General features: G+C 47.1%; 2 protein-coding genes across 2 annotated transcripts; one reads left to right on the top strand and one right to left on the bottom strand.

Annotated features, from left to right (window-relative positions):
• Nucleotides 1–2,400: 2,400 nt before the first annotated feature.
• Tmem199 (transmembrane protein 199) lies at nucleotides 2,401–6,972 on the bottom strand. The gene is made up of 6 exons (XM_032914574.1): nucleotides 6,709–6,972; nucleotides 5,423–5,496; nucleotides 4,761–4,850; nucleotides 3,928–3,970; nucleotides 3,609–3,721; nucleotides 2,401–3,140 (listed from the first exon to the last, which is right to left on the bottom strand). Exons 1-6 carry the CDS (start codon nucleotides 6,917–6,919, stop codon nucleotides 3,045–3,047), a joined length of 627 nt encoding a protein of 208 aa, XP_032770465.1. The 5' UTR covers nucleotides 6,920–6,972; the 3' UTR covers nucleotides 2,401–3,044.
• A 74-nt stretch (nucleotides 6,973–7,046) lies between these two features.
• Poldip2 (DNA polymerase delta interacting protein 2) lies at nucleotides 7,047–17,610 on the top strand. The gene is made up of 11 exons (XM_032914572.1): nucleotides 7,047–7,289; nucleotides 8,630–8,711; nucleotides 9,995–10,092; nucleotides 11,913–12,009; nucleotides 12,171–12,246; nucleotides 12,455–12,562; nucleotides 12,637–12,773; nucleotides 13,496–13,522; nucleotides 13,720–13,845; nucleotides 16,011–16,090; nucleotides 16,665–17,610. The coding sequence occupies exons 1-11, from the start codon at nucleotides 7,129–7,131 to the stop codon at nucleotides 16,777–16,779; spliced, it is 1,107 nt and encodes a 368-aa protein (XP_032770463.1). The 5' UTR covers nucleotides 7,047–7,128; the 3' UTR covers nucleotides 16,780–17,610.
• The last annotated feature ends 97 nt before the right edge of the window (nucleotides 17,611–17,707 follow it).

Genomic DNA, 17,707 nt, shown 5'->3' with positions numbered 1-17,707 from the left:
CTTAGGTGTAGAGCTTTTAAACCTTGGTTTTGGCCTTATAGCCAAATCCCAACCCAGCTTTTAAACCCGTCTCTCTCTAGGGAGCAGATAAGAGAGAACCCTAGTTGAGGTCCTGTGCAGTGACTTGGCATCCATTTGGGAGCATATGCCCTTTGTCTCATCAGAAGGTACTATCAAGGTAAGAGACCGTAGTTTTCACCTTTACTGACAGGCTTCGGTCGCCAACTCCTATTATCTTAGCTGGATGATCTCTTTTCCAAAGGGGCAGCCACCAGTCTAAGAAGGCCCTCAGGAGCTCACATGTGTGCCAAGGAAAGGGTACTAGACTGCTGGGACCCACACTTTCACGGTTTGGGGCTCCACTACCCCACTTCCTGCCACCTGGACAAATTAATCAGAGCTGTGGATTTGAAGAGAGTGATATTAAAGTTACAGAAATAGAAGCCTGGGTCTAAGGTTGATTGAATTTCCCCAAAGATCAGATTGGCTGATCTCTGATGTGGGCTGCGGGCACAACCTGACAGAACTGGGGGTGGGGGCTGTTGGTATCACTGTCATCTGTAATACTGACTAATCTCCAAATAAAACAAAACTCTTTACTTTAATCTGGATTTTTGTGTTGCAAATTAATGGGGATGAGGTCTGCCTGCCTGGGAAGTTTATCTGCCATTACCGAATCCCTGATAGAGCCAGGTGCCACAGACTCTGGGTTGGAATCACGTCCAGGCTTCTGCTGAGCTCAGAGCTCTCCCAGGCTCTGGGGTCACAGCAGGTTGCCTCCACCTCTGGGGCTGCTTTGCTTTGGAGAGAAGCATGGGGTCTGTGCTCGTCTTGCTGCAGGCAACCCTAGCTCTGCTATAGAGCAATGACTCTGGAATCCTGTCTGCAGAGGAAGCAAAGAGCTTCATTTGATGACACACAGTTAAAAACCCACTAAATGCTACTTCCTGCTGCTTTACAGAGGAACTCAGGAGTAACTGGTAAGGCTGGACATGCTGTCCCTCTGACCAGCTGCCATGCGCCTCATAGAGTGCTTTGAATAAAGTAGGGCAGAGAGAGAAGTGGTTGAGAGAATTCACGTTCCTGTTATGATCTGGTCAGCTAGCTCTCTGCACTCTCTGCCTGGGTACATGGAGCAGTCCCTGCAGCTTGGCTCTCTCTTGCTTTCCCCAGATGTTAGCATAGCGCCTGGCACACAAAACTGTTGTTGGTGAGCTTGATACCACAGAAGCTTGTCGGCCTGTGTGGAGGGGCTGGGATCTAGTGGACAATCCCTCCTCACAAAGGACCCCAGGTTTACTGAGACACCCTAGGCTGGTCATAGTCGTTGGAAGAGATTCTGATGGAGTCAAAACCTCTAGCATTTGGAAGACTTTCTACTTAAATTCAGGTACTTAAGGCTAGGATAGTTTGGCATACAGGGAACATTGGGCATATGTGCACCCGCACGCGCACGCGCGCGCGCGCACACACGCACACACACACACACACACCCACCCACCCACCCACCCACCCACCAACGCTTAAGATGAGACTTTCTGACCCAACCTTCAACAGTCCTGGTTATCAGAAACATTGTAAAATGCCACTTCCAGATTGTTACACTTGACACTCTCCAGAGTAAGAGGAATGAGTAAACACAGTTGACAAACTGTCTACTGATCTAGTTAATGAGAAGCTTAGCAAACAGACAGTCCAGAGAGAGGGCTCAGTAGGTAAAAACACTGGCTATACAACACAGACAAGCAGAATCCAGAGTTGGATATGATGGTGCATATCTATAGTTCAGCACTTCTACAAAGTGGAGATGGGAAAAGGTGCCCTGGAGAATACAGTGGGACAGCAGAAACCAGAGACCTGCTTCAACGAAATCCTGAAGGTTGCCCTCTCATCTCCATATGAAAACCTTGGCACATGTGTTCCCCTATTTATATTCACATCGGGATGTAAAATATACTTAAAAAATGGAGAGAGAAGACAGTATGAGAGCACTGCTAGAAATAAAGTCTACAATTAGGAACAGAGGGGCTTGAGGGGCTGAAGTGACAGCTCAGGGTTAAAAGCATTCACAACTCTTGCAGAGAATGGAGGTGCAATTCCCAGCATCCACACATAGCTTTGTTCTAGTCCCTCTTCTCATCTCCTGTGTGCATATGGTCCACATACAGTCAGACATACACAGGGAAGGAAGGAAAGGGAGGCAGGCAGGCAGGGAGGCAGAAAGGCAGGACAAACAGACCTCCAAGGCATATGCCTGAATCCTAGGGGCCAGGAGGCAGAGGTAGAAATCAGCCAGGGCTACACAGCAAGACGTTGTCACAAGCGGAAGGGCAGATATTGAGCAACTCACAGAATTATGCAAGTTCTCTGCTTTGTGTTCTTAGAGGACCAAAAACAAAATACACTGAACACAATAAATATTTATTGAATAAATAACATCTTTCAAGTGCCTTAAACAGATTCTCTAACTTACCTAAGTTCTGAAAAGTGTAACAAAATGAAGACAACGGGACAAGGTAGACATCTTTGGCTCCATTTGGAGGAGGGCCATAGCTCAACATCTGATTTCTCTCAGGCTGTTTGACTTCTGGAAAATGGTCTGACACCATTTCCTTTTCTACAAAGAGTTAGCTGCCTGGCTTCTAGTTCCATCATCCTGTATCAACTGGTTTTTCTTCTACTGATTGATGCCTGTCTTCTGATTATTGGGCCAGTTCAAGGCAGTATAGTCCATCTGGGGGAAAGGCCTGGATTCTACTTACTTCTAATGAGAAAAGCCAGACTCAGTAGACCCCAGAATGGACCAGCAAAGGCAGATGGGCACTGGATTCAAAAGTTACTGAGATCAGTTCTTTTAAAGAAACACTGTTTGAATCTCCTCTATCCCTCCCCAAGGAAATTCACAGCAGACAGGGCTCCCCAAAGAACCTGACCTGGTCCTCTGACTAACTGGAGATGAATACAGAGAGCATGGTGGGATGACTGAGAGTCAGTGATGGGCAAAGGAGAGCCTGGGGCTCCCCAAACACTGATGGTGAAGCACGTCACAGCTCGCCCAGTTCTCCTTCCATTGCCCTTACCATGACGTACAGCTCTGCCAGACCTACCACCGAGGCAACGATCAATGCAGCCAGCACTCTCTGCAGGGGAAGAATTAGGGATAAACGATGTGGGCCAGCACCCAAATCTGCAAGCCCTCAGCACCCCTAATGAGGACTGAGATTCCCTACTCCAGTCCCTAAGTCATCAGTTCTCAACCTGTGGACCACGACCCCTTAGAGGGTCAAATGACCCTTTTGCAGTGGTCGCAAATCAGACAGCCTGCATATAGATTTACATTATGATTTGTAACAGCAACATTACAGCTAAGAAGGAACAATAAAAATAACTTTCTGGTTGGGGTCACCAAAACATGAAAAACTGTATTGAAGGGTCACAGCATTAGGAAGGTTGAGAACTATTGCCTTAAGTTGTAAGGGAAAGGTAGCTCTTGGGACTGCTACCCACCCCAGGACTATTGGAAAGCTAGTGTCCCTTGTTCATTGGATAAATATATCCAGCTGATTAACCCAACAAGGGACACTTTGTCCTGTCCAGTGCCTACTCACCGAGGCCATTTCTGTGAAGATATACTGGCTTCCTAGGTAAGTGCAGACAAAGGCAGCTGCCACTGTGACAATGAAGTTGAAGATGGTGATGACCAGAGCCTTCACTGACCTCACTTTGAAAACAGTTCAGAGAAGAAACATTTAGGTCAGCATTCTCAGGGAGGACTAATTACCTCATGGCTGCCTCCCCATCTATTGTGTTCTCTTCAGAGACCAAGTCTGAATAGCTTGGCCTTGATCCCACAATAGTGCGTTAGGAAGGAGGGCCATGACCAATCCCAGGGAGAGGCTTGAGCAGCCTGGGTTCCTAGCACCTTACCTTGCTTTCCTAGGTCACTGAGAGTCCCCCCACACTGTGCATCCTGGGAAAAAGTAAACAAATGAACAAAACTGTAAAACCAAACAACAACAAAACAGATGACTTCAGAATGAGCAGTTCAGAAGTCCCCTCCCCCAGCCCAGTGTCAGCCCTTTCTATTCGCCAACACATTAACTCTGCCCTTCCATTGGTTCTTTAGCTTGGGACTTGGATGGTGCCTTTTAGATCATAAAAAGGAGGATCCAGGCTCCCAGGACCCATCTACTTTCCTCTGTTACAGCAGAAACATGCCAAAGAAGTCCTGTCAGGAAAAAGAGGCTACAGGCACACCTGTAATCCTAGTATTTGGGAGGCTGCCTGGGCCACAGAAACCCATAAACGAAAAAGCTCCACTGCTCATATCCATTTCTGTGACATTTAAGAATCAGTCACCAGGGCGGAGAGATGGCTCAGAGGTTAAGGGCACTGACTGCTCTTCCAGAGGTCCTGAGTTCAAATCCCAGCAACCACATGGTGGCTCATAACCATCTAAAATGTGGTTTGGTGCCCTCTTCTGGCCTGCAGGCATACATGCAGGCAGAGCACTGCATACATAATAAATAGATAAATAAATAAATAAATCTTAAAAAAAAAAAAAAAAATCTGTTACCATCTAAGCCCAGAGTCTTAGTGAACACACCAAAGACTCTTTTTTGGTCCACATAGAACACAAGTCTTACAGTTCTAGAACAGTGTATAAACCAAGTTCAAATTCCTATAGTTCTGGTTGTCCTCAAACTCTGAGATTCATTTGTCCCTGCATCAGGAGTACTGGGGTGTGTGTGTGTCATTACCTGACAAGTGACGTTGCGAGTGATCCGCTTATACTCCTCATTGGCTAGCTGTATCTTAATCTTCTCTAGCCGGGCAACTAGCTCTGGGTTCTAAAGCAAAAATAAGCACAAGAGAAGAATGACATTCTTCTACGCATTTCTTGTTACAGAATATATCATAATTATTGGTTTTTAAGTACACTGTAGTCCTAAAGGTGCTGGGATAGCTGCAAACTAGTTATGCTTCCACTGCTTTGGAAAATGATTTATTTACTGGATCTCAGTTTTCCAAAGTTGCCAGAGAAGGTTTCTTTCTTTGATCTTAGATTCCCAGCAGTTTGTTTTTTCTTTTTTAAAATCTTTTGTACATGCTCATAAACCCAAGCAGTAGTGTGTATGAGGAGGTAAGAGACAACCTTTGGGAGTTAGCTCTTTCCCTACACCCTGTGGGTCCTGAGGATTGAACCCAGGTTGCCCTCCACGCTTGGTAGCAAATGTCCCACTCATTGAGGTATTTCACTGCCCCCCAACCCCCAATTTTATTTATAGATTGGTGGTAGGACCCTTGTCAAGTACTCTTCTGAGCCGCATTTCAGCTATCCCAAAGAATTAAAATCTAAGATTTCAAACCTAAAAGTTGATTAATAAATCCCACACCCAACTCTCACAGATCTGTTACATACCCGGGGAGGCTTCACAATCTCTGGAAAGTAGATTTCACTGCCTTCTAGAAGTTCATGAAGGTATAGCATGGAATCTGGAAAGAAAAAAATGTTTCACGTAACGACCCATGTAGCTGAGGCTGGAAAGCTGATAGAAGGGGGTATCCCTAATTTTTATCCAAATAAAACATGGCTGTCTCTGTTAACTCATATATATGTTGTTGAGACAAGGTTTATCATGTAGACCAGCTTCGCTCAGAAAGTCATTATATGATCAGTCTAACCTTAAGCTCATTAAGATACACCTGCCTATCTCTTGAATTCTCATGTACCTCATCTAGACCAAAACTCACAATCTTACTGCCTCAGCCCCTCAAATGCTAGGATTTCAGGCATATGCCATGCCCAGCCTTGTGATCATTTTCTTTCTCTCCTTGTGTTTATTCATTTATTTTTCATTTTACTCAAGATAATTTTCAACTAAGAAAAATCTAGGACAATTCCACCTAAGTATATTTTTAGTGCCACACGGTTTCACTTTAACAGTCAGTTTTCAATTACCCTACCAATGGTAAGTTATTTCTGTGAAAATAATAAATCCATCCTAGACAGAGACAGGATTGAGTTGTGATGCTAATGACTCAGAGGACACTGTATTAGAGGATCTTTCTCTAAGGTTCTCTTAAGTCTGAATAGTTGATCATCTACCTTTTGCACTTCTGGCCAGGATATGTCAATTCTGGCAAAACATGTTACATGCTAGTTTACCCTATTCCCTACCTTGACAGATAAATAGGTCTGAAGAGGAGAAATGACCTCTTTAAAATGTCTAGAACTAGATGCAACTCTCAGTTCAGATCTTTCAATAGTTTTGTTGTTGTTGTTACCGTTTCCCTACCCTCACCCCTAAACTGGGGGCCTTGTATTCTCTCCCTTTGCCTTTGAGATGGAAGGAAAAATCATTTTTCCCAAGCAGGATAAGTTCACTATAGATATATGGCCTCAAAATGGAGAAACTCAACCTGGCAGATAGTACTGGGCTAGACTCTCGAGTTCCTAAAAAGTCACATGGACTTAGGTGGACCTAAAAAAGGACTCAACAAACTCTGAAAATACGTTTTGTCATACACGAAGAATTTTCACGGAAGTTAAGATGGAGTACTAAACCCAGGGTTTATGAGAAGGCTTTTGGAGTGGATAAATGAGAACTCAGTAGGCATTCGAGAGTGATAGGAAAAAAAGAAGAACGACTCAGAGGGGATTAGATCTGAAAATAAGGCGGCGACTCTTGATTGGGGACCGCTCACTTCTTTCTCTCAGGTGCTGATGCAGATCTCGGATCAGACGGAAGGAAACCGGGCGCCGGGGGCCCGTGGCGTTATCACTGCCCGCGTGTTTCTTCCCCAGAGCAGCCTCGAGCTGGGCACGCAGCTTCCGGGGCAGCTGCTCCCGTTCTAGTTCTCCGCCAGGATCCAAAGCGCGAACGAGTCGTTCGCCAGCAAGCAAGGAAGACGCCATTTCTGGCTCACGCTCTGATCAGGTGATCCCAAACTCGGACTTCCGCCCACCAGCGCCGGATGTAGCTGGAGGAGCACACGCGGCCGCGGGGGGCGGACCCGAGGGCGAGGGAGGGGCTTAGGCGCGGGGCAGTGTGGGGCGGGGGCGGGACGGCGCCCCGCCGCGGGTCGGGCCCTGTGTCAGCAGCCGAGCGGGCGCTCGGGCGGGACATGGCTGGCTGTGTGGCCCGACGGGCCCTAGCAGTGGGCAGCCGCTGGTGGTCTCGGTCACTGGCCACGACCCGAGGGTCGAGGCCACTGTGTGCGGTCGGTGGAGCAGGGGCCCTTCCGCCGGTGGCCACAGCGACGGCACGAAGGCATCTGTCGTCCCGGTGAGGGACGGAAAGGGGGCCAGGGAACCGGGCCCAGACTCTAGGGAGCATTTCCTATCTAGCCACTAAGGAAGCCAGGAGGCCTAACTCTGGGCAACCGGAGTGTCACCTGAGAAAGGGTGCGGAGCATGGAGCCGACATGCGCTGCTTGGGACATGTGCCAAGAGCAAGAAGGGAGCACTGCCCAGGGCCCTGGCAGTGCAGGGCAGCTCCGAGGGAGAACAAGTAACTCTTCTTAAGGGAATCCTGCCATCCTGGCTGGAGTCCTCAGCACCAGTAGTGGGCTGCCATTTAATACAAGTACAGGGATCCCCAGGCCCTTTTGGGTCAGTGGCTCTCAGATGCTATTATGGGGGAAACAAGTCGACTTAAGTGCCTACGTTTGTGGGTCCTACTTCCATGTGACCTTGGGAAGACTGATTTTGCCCATGTGACTTGGGAAATAGGGTTCGAGGCTTGGAGGTGGTGGTGTAAACAAAGCCTTGTAGGGATCAGACAGGACTGAAAAGTTGGGTATGAAGTTAACATTTCCAAAATAAAATCGCAGTGCTCTGACGGTCCATAGCAGAATCAATCCTATTTAAAAGGTTAACTGACCTGATGGTGGTTAAGGGAGGTATCTGCTATTTAAGACAAGTAAATGTGAAAAGACACTGGGTGGAGAGACTGCAGTAAGTACTAAGTGTAGTACTGTGTGAGGTACCTTTGGAAGTCTAGAGATGCTAGGTCCTGGGGTCATGTTTACAGCACAGGTGAATGTGTAGAATTAGGAGAATCATGCTATGTAGCCAGGTTGGCCCAGAACTTGTTATTTATTTTCCAGCCTTAGCCCTGGGATTACAGATGTGTGGAACCATGTTTGGTTCAGAACAGTTTTTCAAAGTAGCCAATGCCAGGCATAGTGAGTACACTGTCAAGGAGCAGTGGGTAAGAGAAACAGAAGAACTGCTCTGCTCAGAACGAATGCTCTTACACACGAGGCATTTCTCTCAGAGAACAGAGTCTTTCATGGACTCAAGGCATGCATGGCAGTAGCTGAAATACAAAGTTGGAAGGATGGTTAACCCACTGTTAACCAGGAGGGCGGGTGAAAGTGTGCACGACCTTGGGAATGCTAAGTAAAGACCGGAGGAAGTAAGTCTGGAGTAGTTACACAAACCCATGGAAGACTGGGAGAGCCGTCACCAAGCGGATGCCTAAGGCTGGATCTTAAAGGAGGAAAAGCAGCATCCTGATCCTCCGCTGTCATTGCCCTGGTCCTGCAGTGTGCTAGGGGGCTTTGTTCGTTTGTTTGGCTTTTCCTAACTGAGGACTGCTATCTTCTTTTCCTTCCTGATCAGAAACCGTGCTGAGGGCAAAGTGCTGGAGACAGTTGGTGTGTTTGAGGTGCCAAAACAAAATGGAAAGTATGAGACGGGGCAGGTATGTATTGCGCTGGGTCAGTGCCCATTTTCATGGACTATTCTGTTTCTGAGTGGAACTCGAAGTGGTATTTGTATCTTTTCATTCCATATCCCCTTGCCCACCAGTCTTTTTTTTTTAATGTATTTATTCTTTTATGTATATGAGTACACTGTCTCTGTCTTCAGACACACCAGAAGAGGGCATCAGATCCCATTACAGATGGTTGTGAGCCAGCATGTGGTTGCTGGGAATTGAACTCAGGACCTTTGGAAGTCATGCTCTTATCTGCTGAAACATTTCTCCAGCCCACCCACCAGTCTTACAGACAGATGCTGTACTGCTGAGCTATCCCCCCAAGTTTCAATCCATTTTCATTTTGATGGTAGACCAAGAGCATACATTTGGGGCTTGTTTTGAGGGGCTGTGTAGCTCAGTTTAGCCTTGAACTCATTCTATAACCCATGGTGACCTTGAACTTGCAATCTTATTACTTATGGAACACTGGGGTTACAGGTATATATATGCAACCACGTTCAGCTCAGAACCACAAATTTTAAAAAAAGTTTCTTTTTTACATTTATTTAGAATGAGTGTGTGCACATGTGTGCGTGTGCCCAGGCACAGAGATCAAAGGGCAACTTGTGGTAGTGTGCATGCTTGTGGGCGAGTGCATGTGCACTGGAGTCATACGCTTCTAAAAGATGAGATTTCTGGAGATAGGTGTATAGTAGCATCTAATCCCAGCGCTCCAGAAGCAGAGCTGGAAGGATCACTTCAATTTTGAGGTCTAATGTGGTGATACTCTTAAAACACAGTTAAGAGGCAGGCGATATGGCTTACCTGCTAAAAGCACTTGCTGAGGAAGCCTAGAAGTAAAGACGGAGGACAGAGCTGATTCCATAGTCGCATAGCACCAGGGAGTCCAATGCCTCTCACTTCCTTGGGTCCCTGCACTCACATTCACACATATGGATACCTACACATACCTAACTAAGTAAAACAAATCCTTAAATCAGACAAAAAAAAAAAAAAAAAAAAAAAGTAATCAGTGGCTCCACACTGGACTAAGACGTGGGCAGATCAAGGAAAGTTCTTAGAGGCCAAGGTGACCTGAAGGGTGAGTGGGGTCAGCCCAGTGAGGAGGCATGAGAATACTTCAGTTGTCTGGGTTAAATTTAGTGTTTGATGGCAAAGCTGGGAATATTGTCCCAGGTGCCTCCACCCATGCCGCTTCATGGTCAGGGCCCACCGGGATGGATTTGCTAGACAGCAGGCTCACTGAGGTCTCTCTCTCTTCCTAGCTATTCCTCCATAGTGTTTTTGGCTACCGAGGGGTTGTCCTGTTTCCCTGGCAGGCCAGACTGTATGACCGGGATGTGGCTTCTGCAGCTCCAGAAAAGTAAGTTTTTCTCTGTCCTGTCTCATGGTGTCCTCAGGTGGCCTGACTTGTCTATATGCAGTTGGGGTAAAAACAGCATCCCCTTGGTCTTTAGAAATAACCCCAAGCCAGGCATGGTATTGCACACATTTAAATCCCAGCACTTGGGGGGACTGGAGAGATGGCTCAGCGGTTAAGAGCACTGACTGCCCTTCCAGAGGTCCTGAGTTCAATTCCCAGCAACCACATGGTGGCTCACAGCCATCTGTAACGGGATCCGATGCCCTCTTCTGGTATGTCTGAAGAGAGCTACAGTGTACTCATATAAATAAAATAAATTTAAAAATTTGGGCTGGGGATTTAGCTCAGCGGTAGAGCGCTTCGCAAGGCCCTGGGTTCGGTCCCCAGTTCCGAAAAAAAAAGAAAAAAAAAAAATCCCAGCACTTGGGAGGCAGAGGCAGAAGGATCTTTGTGAGTTCAAGGCCAATGTGGTCTACAGAGTGAGTTCAAGGCCAATGTGGTCTACAGAGTGAGTTCAAGGACAGCAAAAAAGCCAGAGCTTTGTAGAGAGACCCTGTTTCAAAAAACAAAACAAAACAAAACAAATAGGAAAAAAAAAATAACCCAGCCAACTAAAATAAAAGAAATAATTCCAGCCTGTTTCTCTGGCACTCGCCCCCGTGGAGACAAAAGTTTTAAGTATATGGGGTCTCTTTGGGCCTCCCCAGAACCCGTCTGCCCTTCCTTTTTATAAACTCCTGCTCTCCCTTTTCATAATCCAAACCCCAGAGGATGTTCTAGGGGATTGCTTCTGTTTTTACTTCCTTTCTTTAAAAAAAAAAAAGATTTATTTGTTTTCATTTTGTGTATATGGATTTCTTTTTGCCTGGATGTGTCTGTGCACAGTGCTCAGGGAGGCCAGAAAAGGGAGCTGGAGCCTCTGAGACTGGAGTTACAGATGGTTGTGAGCCGCCATGTGAGTGTTGGGAACCAAACCTGGGTCCTCCCCAGGTTTAGAGCAGCCAGTGCCCTTTAAACACAGCCATCTTCTACCCCTTCCTTATGAGTATTACTGGTCTTACTTTTTGATTTACTTAAATATTATTTATTACGTAGCCCTGGTTGTCCTAAACACATAGAGATCTGTGTCTCTGCCTCTTGTCAAACCAGTGCTGGGGAGGGCATGAGTCAGCACACCAGGCTCTTCTTGGTTCCTCCCTTTCTGAGGGTTTTATTTTATAGAATGTATATTAGTGTTCTGCCTGCATGCAGGACTTTGTGCCACATTCATGCAGTGCTCCTGGAGGCCAGAAGAGGGTGTAGATTCCTCAGAACTTGAGTTAAAGACAGTGTGACCTTCTTGTGGGTGCTGGAAACTAAACTTGGGTCCTTTAGAAGAGCAGCTGGTTCTCTCAACCACTAAGCCCTCTTTCTAGCCCTGCTTCTTGGTTTCTTGATGTCCAGTTGGAAATCTTTCTGTTAATCTCACATCATCAATAAGGTACATTAAAAGAGGGAAGTTCCACACATAATCACAGCCAACCCTGGGGCGAAAGAAGAATAAGGTTCTCGTGGCCTTGGGGCTCACGTACCAAGTGGACTTTTTTGTCCTGGCCCTCTTCAAGGAGGTGCCCAGAGTGATAACTGCAGGGGCCCTGGGGATTCCATCGTTTGCCCTGACTAGGGAGAGGCTGGCTGGAGGTGTGTTGAGCAAAAGCCAACCTATGCCAAAACCCCTTTAGATCATGAACCAGGCCATTTAGGAGAGGAAATGGCAATGAACGGAGCCAAGCGCAGCTTGTGCCCCTCTGGGGTGACCTGGGCTGCTTCTCATCCCACAGAGCAGAGAACCCTGCTGGCCATGGCTCTAAGGAGGTGAAAGGCAAAACTCACACTTACTATCAAGTGCTGATTGATGCCCGTGACTGCCCACATATAGTAAGTAAGCAATGTGTGTGGGTCTGGGGTCCTCTCCATGGGAAAGGATTTTACTCCTTTAGGGACAAAGAGGGGTCAGAGAGAGCTCAAGTCAGCTCTGGGCCTTAAGGCCTCAGGACTGGGTGGTAGCTAAGGAACCTTTGAATCACCTTTTGCTTTAGTCTCAGAGATCTCAGACAGAAGCTGTGACTTTCTTGGCTAACCATGATGACAGCCGGGCCCTCTATGCCATCCCAGGTGAGGAGTTAGCATCCAAATGGTACCTGAGGAGCAGGGGTCTGGTGTCTGAGGGAGAGGAATCTGATGTTTTATCATCTGCTGGGAGGGATCATGGTACTGAGAACTGTGATGCCAGGGTCGCCTACCTTGGGCAAGGCCAGAAGGTATTTCCTCTCAGTTTCATTCTTGTGCTGTCTGAGTCTTACCAGCTCTGTCTCTGTGCCAGGCTTGGACTATGTCAGCCATGAAGACATCCTCCCCTACACCTCCACGGATCAGGTTCCCATCCAGCATGAGCTCTTTGAGAGATTCCTTCTCTATGACCAGACAAAAGGTAGTCTCTCAGCAAAGGGGAAGTGGGTGGCTTGCCCAGGACTGTGGTTTGGACTAATGCGCCGTCTCTTTTAGCCCCTCCCTTTGTGGCTCGAGAGACGCTCCGGGCCTGGCAAGAGAAGAATCACCCATGGCTGGAGCTCTCAGACGTGCACCGGGAGACGACCGAGAGCATCCGTGTCACCGTCATCCCCTTCTACATGGGCATGAGGGTGTGTGCCTGTCTGCCTGGGCTTCTTCCTTCAGGGCTTCCCAGATTCAGTGTGGTATCCTCATGTGACTAAAGTGTTGGGAGTGGGAGTGTATCTGAACCTAAACCCTCCCCCACAGTTCTGCCTTCAAGTGCTCATGTGCATATGCAGGGTAGGGTTGAGGTAGCCTCTTGATAATGGCCAGCATCATGACCCATAGACCCATAGACCAGAAAGTAGTCCTTCATGCCAGCTCCTTCTCTCCTCTGATAGAGGAGATCTTTCTTGTGAGAAATACATACATACTTGCCTGAATCAGTGTGGATTGTCACACTTTGTCTTTAATAGCTGGATATTTACTGATCTGTATCTTGCCTCACTCTAAGCTAGGCCTACAGATACAAGTATAAATGGAAGACTTCCTCACTCAGACATGGGATGTCAGCATCCGTCAGAGCAGGACAGTAAGAGGGCTGTGAGGACAGGTCAGGACTGGCAGGGACACTGGTGAGAACAGAGCCCTGTAGTGGATTTCTGCTAGCATCCAGCTCTGTTGATTTTGACAGGATTATAGAGGGGGCAGAACAGGAAGGATGCAGGGAGGCTCTTGGCCATAGTTCTCCCACAGTCATCATTGGCTCCAGTCACAGCTTCATCAGCCTCTGCGCCTTCAGGAATAATTCACTTGAGATATGTTGATTGAACAGACTTAAGTCTCATCCTCAAACCTTTTTCCCCTCCAGGAAGCCCAGAATTCCCACGTCTATTGGGTGAGTGTCTCCTTGGCAGCAGCTCAGGAATAGTCTGGGGGTGGTGTGGAGGCACGGCGCTTGTCGTGGGCAGGGTGGATGCCTCCATCCACACTGTTAAGATGTAGATGTCAGCCTTTGTTGCTTTTTACTCTGGAATTCTGGGTGGGCTGGCCCAAGGATCATTCTTCCTCAAACACAAACTTTTTTCCTCACAGTGGCGATACTGTATACGCTTGGAAAACTTGGACAGTGACGTGGTACAGCTCCGGGAGCGGCACTGGCGGATATTCAGTCTCTCAGGGACCTTGGAAACAGTTCGAGGACGAGGGGTGGTGGGCAGGGTGAGCATCATTGGGCCACTATGGCCTACTTGCTGGTCCTGTTAGCAGGCCTGAGAACCTCGCGTATGTCTTATTCCTCTCTGGTATGGATAGTGTGTGTTCCTGTGTGTATGCGTATTCATATTCATTGGTGGGGCAGATGGTCTGTAAGCTGTCACGGATGAAGGGTAAGACTTAGGAGCTAATTAATAAGGGACTGGGGATGTAGCTCAGGTGGAGGAGTGCCTGCCTTCAGTCATAAGTGACTCCAGCACTGCATTAACTGAGCATGGTTTTTGTGCCTTTAATCTTAGCACTGTGAGAGTTTAGGGTCATCCTTGACTACCTGGGATACATGAACCTCTGGCTTGAAACACATACCTCTGGAAACCTGGTCCTCTCCAAAAGCAGCAAGCACTTTTAACTGCTGGGCTCTCCAGCCCCCAAAGCTCAAGTACTTGCTGTTGAGTAGCAGGTCTTATTGAAATGTTTCCCTACCCTGCTCCCACACTTGGGGTCAAACTGGGGGCTTGATGCATGTTAGGCAAACACTCCAGCTACATTATACCCAGATGGCATGGCTTTTAAAAGCTTGAACTTGTAGGAAGTGAGTCAGAAGGATCAGAAATGTAAGGCCATATTTGGGCTACATAAAAAATATGAAACTGGGGTTGGGGATTTAGCTCAGTGGTAGGGCGCTTGCCTAGCAAGCGCAAGGCCCTGGGTTCGGTCCCCAGCTCCGAAAAAAAGAAAAGGAAAAAAAAAAAAAATATGAAACCGGCCTGGGTTACATGAGACCCTGTTTGTTTGTTTGTTTGTTTGTTTTAACAAAAGCAAAACTATGGGCTGGTAAAATGGCTCCATGGGTAAGGGTATTGCTTGCTGCTAAGCCTGCTGACTTGGGTTTGGTCCCTGGAACTCATGGTAGAAGGCAAGCACTGATTCCCCGAAGTTATCTTCTGACTTCCATGTATCAGACAGGTTGCATGTATGTACATGAATGAATGCACATACACCTCCCCAATAACAAACAAAGGCACTCTGATTATGGAACATGCACCAACTGTGTCATGTCTCCTTGCATTTATACCTCTACTGGTTCTTGATTTGATTTGATGTTCCCTGTCTCTAGAGAGATAAGGTCATGAGTATATTAATGTCATCCAGCATCATTGTTAATAGTTTTTTTTTTTTTTTTTTTTTTTTTTTTTGAGCTGAAGGACCCTAAACCCAGGGCCTTGCATCATTGTTTTTTTTTTTTTTTTTTTTTTTTTTGGAGCTGGGCAGGGCCTTGCAGGCAAGTGCTCACCACTGAGCTAAATCCTCAACCCCCAGCATCATTGTTAAAAGAGACTTGGAAAAGTAGGGGGACAAGTAAGCATGGCTTGGGCTGGGTGTATGGCACACGCCTGTAATCCAGTACCCCAGAATTTGAGGTATGATTATTATTGTGAGTCTGAGGCCAGGCTGGGCTATGTGTTCTTTAAAAAAAAAAAACCAAAAATCCTAAATAGGGCTTGCCTTCAAATTCTAGCTACACATTCTGGAATTTTGGACTTGTTTTGTTTGTTTCTCAAGACAGGGTTTCTCTGTGTAGCCCTGGCTGTCCTGGAACTTGTAGACCAGGCTGGCCTGTAGATCCTCCTGCCTCTGCCTTCGTAGCACTGCAATCAATTGTGCGTGCTTTTACATTCGGCCTACGCAAATTATGTAACAGTGTTTCTTTTTTTTTTTTTTTTTTTTTTTTTTTTTTTATTTTATTTTATTATATATATAAGTACACTGTAGCTGTCTTCAGATACACAGAAGAGGGCATCAGATCTTTTTACAGATGGTTGTGAGCCACCATGTGTAACAGTGTTTCTTACTGCTAAACTAGAGATCACACATAGTACTTCATGGTCACCTAGAGAGTAAAATCAGCAGGCACAGGGCCTGCTGGCACTTGTTCATTTGAGAGAATGTTGAGAGATGTTTTCAAAGTCTGCTTAGCACTCATCCTTTGGTGCCCTTTTCCTAAAGACAGAAGGAAAGCCTCAGGATATTGGCTGAGCAAGCCATTATGAATTTGTCTGCTGTCATGGTTGCTTGGATGAAAGGAAGCATCTGGTAAACACATGGTGGCCCCATGGTGCAGAGAATGTTTCTGGGGCTTGGCCTGATCCATTCTGCCCGGATTCTTTTAGGAACCGGTGTTATCCAAGGAGCAACCTGCATTCCAGTATAGCAGCCATGTCTCTCTGCAAGCTTCCAGTGGGCACATGTGGTGAGTGTATGCTGGAGATTATGTTCTCAACTCCACAGAAACTGCCAGTTAGCAAAGTGAGAGCTGGGGCTGGGTGTGGTTGGACACCTATAATCCCAGCATTTGGGAGACTGAGGTGTGTTTATGAGTTCTAGAACAACCTGAACTACAGAGTGAGACTATTTTGGCTCATGCCAACAATAACAAAAAAAAACCTGAACAAGCTGAACTTGTGGTCAGTTCAGCAGAGGTCCTGGGATGAGCACAGATGGGTGCTAGTCACTGCTGTGTGGTAGTGTGGTTTTCATGACTTTTCGTTACTTACAACTTGTGGCCTAAGGACTTAGGTCCCAAGACTTGGGACTGAATCGCTAGTATACCCCTTAATCTTGAGTACGGAGGGCCACTTATGTAGTACATATCCAAATGGCAGAATCTGAATAGTGGTGCGTTTTGTGTATGGTCAGAGGTTCTTGGATCTCTGCTTAGATTATAATCCCAGCCTTCCTCATCCAGCGCTGGCTCAATCAGAGGACATGGAGCCACACAGTTCAAGAGGCCTTTCACCCTCTAAACCATCCTCTCCAATCCCTAGGGGCACATTTCGTTTTGAGAGACCTGATGGCTCCCACTTTGATGTTCGGATCCCACCCTTCTCCTTGGAAAGCAATAAGGACGAGAAGACACCACCCTCAGGCCTTCACTGGTAGGCCAGCTGAGGCCCTGGTTGGCCCCTACGAACAACAGCTCTCAACCCGTAATTGCTGCAGAACTCTAAACCTCTCCCTACTGTGGGATTCTTTTTTTTTTGGAGAGAGATGGTAACTTTTCTTGGAAGACCCACATAAGACTCCTCCAAGGTTGGCCCCTGCCCAGATTCTGCCTACACCACGTTCCAGCAAAACTCTGTGTTCAATTTTCACATGTTTCCTGGAATGTGAGATGTGGTCAATAAACCAGTGCTCACTTGGCCACCATGGCCATTTTTGTCTCCAGGGTCTTAGGCCCCCTTGCTGGCCCTACAGGAACTCTTAGTTGCTTTCCGTGCAAAATTTCTTCTAGGGAGCTGCTGGCTCTGCTAAGGTATGTCTTCCTCAGAGGCCGGACATCTCCTGGGGGCAGTAGTTAACAGTGGACAGCACTGGACTAAGTTCTCAGTCTCTTTACTCTCTGCCCAGTGGAGAGGAGGCCAGCATTTAGAGTTGGACTGACCTGACTATAAACACAGATTACCCACCAGCACCCCTGGCTTCACTAGGCCTGGAGAAGAGTGAGGCAAAACCAGTCAGGTCTCCTGGAGCTGTGGGTTTCTGAGAATTGAGCAAAGTCTGTCAAGCATCCAGACCACAAGTGCAGGAGTTTAGCCGAGAAGCAGCTTAGGTTGTGGTCAGTGACCAAGCCAAGCCGCTTTCGGGGCTACTTTCAGGTGGACAGGAGTCAGAATTGGGCTGCATCTTGCCCCAGTTCTTAGGGTTCCTTCACCTCTGTAGTCACTGTTAGAGGTCCTTTCATTCTTGCATTATTAAATCTCAGTTCCAGTCCTTGTGAGTATTGTTCTTAATCTTCCACCGGGGGAGTGGTGTGTGGGTCTGTAGGACTACAGAGGGATGAGCCTCTTGACCTAGAACCCAAGGTCAC

Source organism: Rattus rattus, chromosome 9 (assembly GCF_011064425.1).
Source record: "Rattus rattus isolate New Zealand chromosome 9, Rrattus_CSIRO_v1, whole genome shotgun sequence".
NCBI lineage: Eukaryota > Metazoa > Chordata > Mammalia > Rodentia > Muridae > Rattus > Rattus rattus.
Note: the sequence above shows the minus strand (reverse complement) of the source record. Positions and strands in the feature narration are given on the sequence as shown.